This window comes from Diadema antillarum, unplaced genomic scaffold (genome assembly GCF_040938485.1).
Source record: "Diadema antillarum isolate AM-2024a unplaced genomic scaffold, OU_Dant_1.0 seq00000425_RagTag, whole genome shotgun sequence".
In the NCBI taxonomy this organism is placed as follows: domain Eukaryota; kingdom Metazoa; phylum Echinodermata; class Echinoidea; order Diadematoida; family Diadematidae; genus Diadema; species Diadema antillarum.
In genome coordinates, this window is record NW_027271407.1 from 775,023 (window position 1) to 779,303 (window position 4,281).

General features: G+C 38.1%; 1 protein-coding gene across 1 annotated transcript; it reads right to left on the minus strand.

The window, feature by feature from the left end:
* Window positions 1–2,688: 2,688 nt before the first annotated feature.
* On the minus strand, window positions 2,689–3,129 carry LOC139732489 (galanin receptor type 1-like). Its single transcript, XM_071643351.1, has one exon. It carries the CDS (start codon window positions 3,127–3,129, stop codon window positions 2,689–2,691), a length of 441 nt encoding a protein of 146 aa, XP_071499452.1.
* Between the last annotated feature and the right edge of the window lie 1,152 nt (window positions 3,130–4,281).

The following is a 4,281-nucleotide window of genomic DNA, read 5'->3' on the forward strand; positions in this document are numbered from 1 at the left end:
AATATTAGTAGATATGATTGTATAAAATCAGTGCTGCCAGAGCCAGGGGTGCGAATTGTTTTTGCCCACGAATTTGTTGTCCCTGGTGCAAAAGAAAAAGAAATAAAAAAGAATTATTTAGCGTCCGGCGTTGATGTCGCTCTCAGACTATTTTATTTATTTTTTTTTTTAGGGGCTGAAGGGGGGTGCGTTCGCACCCGACGCATCCCCCCCCCCCCCCCCTGGTGACGCCCATGCATGTGGAATATTGATCGAGTAATATCGATATTTGCTCGGGGAATAACACACACACACACACACACACACACACGCACGCACACATACATACATAATCTGAATATGATATCGCCTGTTCCTAATAAACATTTGAAATTGGAAACACTGTAAACGAAATTGACTGTGACCACATACAATACCGTGCATAAAAAAGACCGTATGGTTTCCATATGTGTTTAAGTTCAATATGTTCAAGAGACTCTGATGCATTGAATAGAATATATAACTGGTAAAGAATAAATACGCATTCATTTATTCATAAACATATGCATGTGAAACATTTGATTGTCTGACAATCTGCCATGTGAATTAGCCATTGATGGCGAAATTATCATTTTGATTAATTACTTTTTTTCCTCTTTTTTTCCTGCTTTCATTTACAAAGAACAACAGCCTAAACAATTTCCTTAAAATTTAGATGAAATTTAATATTCAGGGCCCTGTTGCATAAAACCCTTACCGCTGGACTTACCGCTCCTTTCTAGCGGTAAGTCTTCAAATTAGCGGTAAATTTTATAATCCTCGATGCTGATTGGTTGTGACGCCTAATTTTGACGGTAGTTACCGTTGAAATTCAACGGTAAGTTTTATGCAACGGGCCCCAGATTTGTTTATGTTAAAAGCGTTTGATTTGAAGAAAACATAACATACCTATTATAATGTGCATGCAGATGGATAAACACAATTACAAGTAACTGACAATCTTGAGTGACTCAGTTAACAATTTTTACTCAGGGCTGACCGCTTTCGTCGTCTCTGGTTTCCGCATTCTGGATCGCTCAACTTATGTCTTGGTGAATCCTGAACACTTGCCATGGCCACTCAGCTGTACTTACACCTCTACACACGAACACGATTCCACTATATTTGATTATAATCAAAATATAAGTATATTGCAAATACTAGATACTTAATAGTAAAGAATTACTGTATATCACAAATACATATTGAACAACCTTCATCAGAGTATAAATTCATGTATGTGTATGTATGAGTTAAGTGTGTGTGTGTGTGTGTGTGTGTGTGTGTATGGGTGTGTGCGTGAAAGAAGCATTTATCTGATTAATTCCGTCCTTAACATTTTCATTCGATACATATATGATTTCTCAATGTGTACTTTGTTTTGGAAGTATTTATGTATAATAACGATATATAATTGTTATGCGACAATTTCGCAAGTTTGTCTACTAGATAATATTTGTTAAGGGCTATAATCATAATAATAAAAATTATAATGATTGAAATAATCATGAGAAAGTCATGATGAAAACAATAAGAAGAATAAGAATAACGATAGTAATAACAATTATAATAGACGTATTACTGCTGGCCATTCAATCAGTTCTGAAACATTCAAAACAGTCCTGATACCAAATACCTTAAAATCAGACTTCTTCTGAGACCAGCAATATATAAGATTATAAAAACAAAACAAAGGTAGGTCGATATAAACCTGTTGATCGACCCCGAGCATTGTCTCGTAAAGCAAATTGCTATTTGGCTTTTAGTCGATAATGGTGGCAGGCGGGTTATGCATCACGCCTCCATTTGGAAAACCCAAAGAGGAAATGCATGCTACCCAAATGGAGATCTGTAATCTATACTCAAAGAGTATTCACCAGGATTATCTACACTAGCGTGATTTTACGTCCCCTATCCTATCTAGGGGAATTGCCATCCAAAACAGACAAAAATAACATGAGAAAAGTAATCACTGCGAGTAGAATATTTCGATTTATTTACAATGATTTTGCTTATGTCTCTGAAACAAATGGAAACATTCAGTGGAATGCACACATTTGCGCTCTATTCAATCAGTTCACAATAGTGTCTATTCTAACGACAGGTAGATAATTTTCTTTATTTCAAGAGCCTGATATTGAATAAAACTACAAAACATTAGTTGAACCTACACTCAGTCAGTGACATGTATATATCTGAATCTAAGTAGGTTAGCAAATCATAGCATTCTAAGATCAATTTTCACTTTTCATTAAGTCTGTGTCTATCTTTCAAGAAACCAGTATCCGACAAGTCTTTAACTGAATGGATTTCTATATAAGATTAAAGAAACTAAACGTTTATCCTATCAGCTTTTAAGATATATTCCAATTAAAACATTACCTCGTAACTAAAATTCTTTTCTCACAACTTTCGACAATGGAATCACCAGTCAGATATCTTACGGGCAACATGTGCCCTAAACTCTTTAAAACAGATACATCCATTTTCAAGGACCCTATTTCAAACATTCTCTGAATTCGGAAATATCACGGAAGGGTAAAATTTACGCTAGGGAAATCTATGCTGGGGACATGAACATATCTTGAGACCGAAAAAAGACACAAAGCATATAACAAGGGCGATTAAAGGGTTTCATGGAAAATAATTGAACAAGAATCATTCACGTCATCACACTTTTGTTCTTGTGGTCGAATCGTGGAAGGTTACGTCTTTTTCCTGCGTTTTATCGCTGAATATACCAACAGAAGATCCACCTGTAGCCTTGAAGAGATCTTTGAGTGCCATTCGGAACTCACGATTTCGTAATGTGTAAATTACCGGGTTTGCACATGAATTACAGAATGCAAGCACTATTAGGCAATTGTATAGGGGGCTTTGGAAAAACGAGGCTGGGAGCACATTCAGGTTGTAAGCCAGATACGTCGTTTGACCTGGAGCCCAGGAAACGATGAAAACTACTACCACAATGAACAACATCTGAAGAACTCGTTTCTTAGCAACGTGATGCCTAGAGGAGGGCTTCGAGAAACCGGTGATCTTGTCGTCTGCTAGACGAAGACGACCCTGACGATGAAGCACGATGGCTGTCATCACCTGTGTTATCAACATGATTATAGCCGGTACGAGAAGTTCAATAGAGAAAGTGGTTAGCCCTCTCACAAGCTGAAGAGTTTGAGAAAGATATACGTGTGTACATTCCCCATTCTTTACATTAGACGTAGAAGCAATGAAAACGTTAAGTAGCAGAGCAAAAAGCCAGACCCCAGCAATAGCATACCTCACATAGACCCGCGAGATGAAACGCCTAAATTGAAATGGGTAAGCAATAGCAAGATAACGCTCAAGTGGAATCAGTGTCAGAGTGTATATGGAGGCATCAACTGAAATCCATTTTAGCGTAGAGGGATAAATTATTTTGCAGAAGGTTTCTCCTAACAACGATGGAGGAACCTGCAGGCAATATGGCAACGGAATCATGAAAATCGAGGTAGAGAAATCAGCAACGGCCAGGGCACCAATCAGGGTATCGGTAGGACGACACTTGTGGCGTCTTCCAAACACGACTACAATGACGATTAGGTTTCCGATGACACCGAGCGTTGCAGTAGTCAGTTGGAGAACGGTCACCCACGTCCAGGATGGAAACATGCACAACCACGGTGTCACCAGGGGTCTTTCAGATCTCAACGTGTCTTCGGTGTCCGAAAAGCTGTACATGTTAGTAGGTGGGTCAGGAGATGAACTTGAAGTAGCTTCCTTCATCTCCTCCATGCTACATGGCATATTCTTACAAGTGTAGATCAATTGAGTTTGTGTATACAAATAAGCTCCGACAGCCGATTCGGTCACATTATCAATTGATTGAGCGTTCAAAGTTGGCATGATGTCCACCTTTATCGTAGATAGGCCTACAGATAGGCGAGGAATATCAGTCGACAAAGCTGTATGAACTTGTGCAATGGAGATGAATAGCAACAGTAGATTGGAACGCGATGTCATGATTTCCTATTCTTGTAGGTCAATTTCGTCTGAAAAGGAGGTCCACATAGAAATCATGTTTAACTTTATTTACGTCACTTGTTGATTGTTCCACTGATCAATATTAACCGTTCAAATAGTCAAAAAATCTATGGTTTATGGTTATACATGTATGTGCTTTGCCTATCCTTAAAACGTTTTCTTTTTTCATTTCAATTGCGCATGTACAAGCAAGAGTGGTACTTCATATTCAATATTTGTTAAGTACATAGACTTCATAGG

Excerpts from the sequence above, each read along its gene's own strand:
- LOC139732489 (XM_071643351.1), bottom strand. The coding sequence starts at position 3,129 with ATGTTGATAACACAGGTGATGACAGCCATCGTGCTTCATCGTCAGGGT.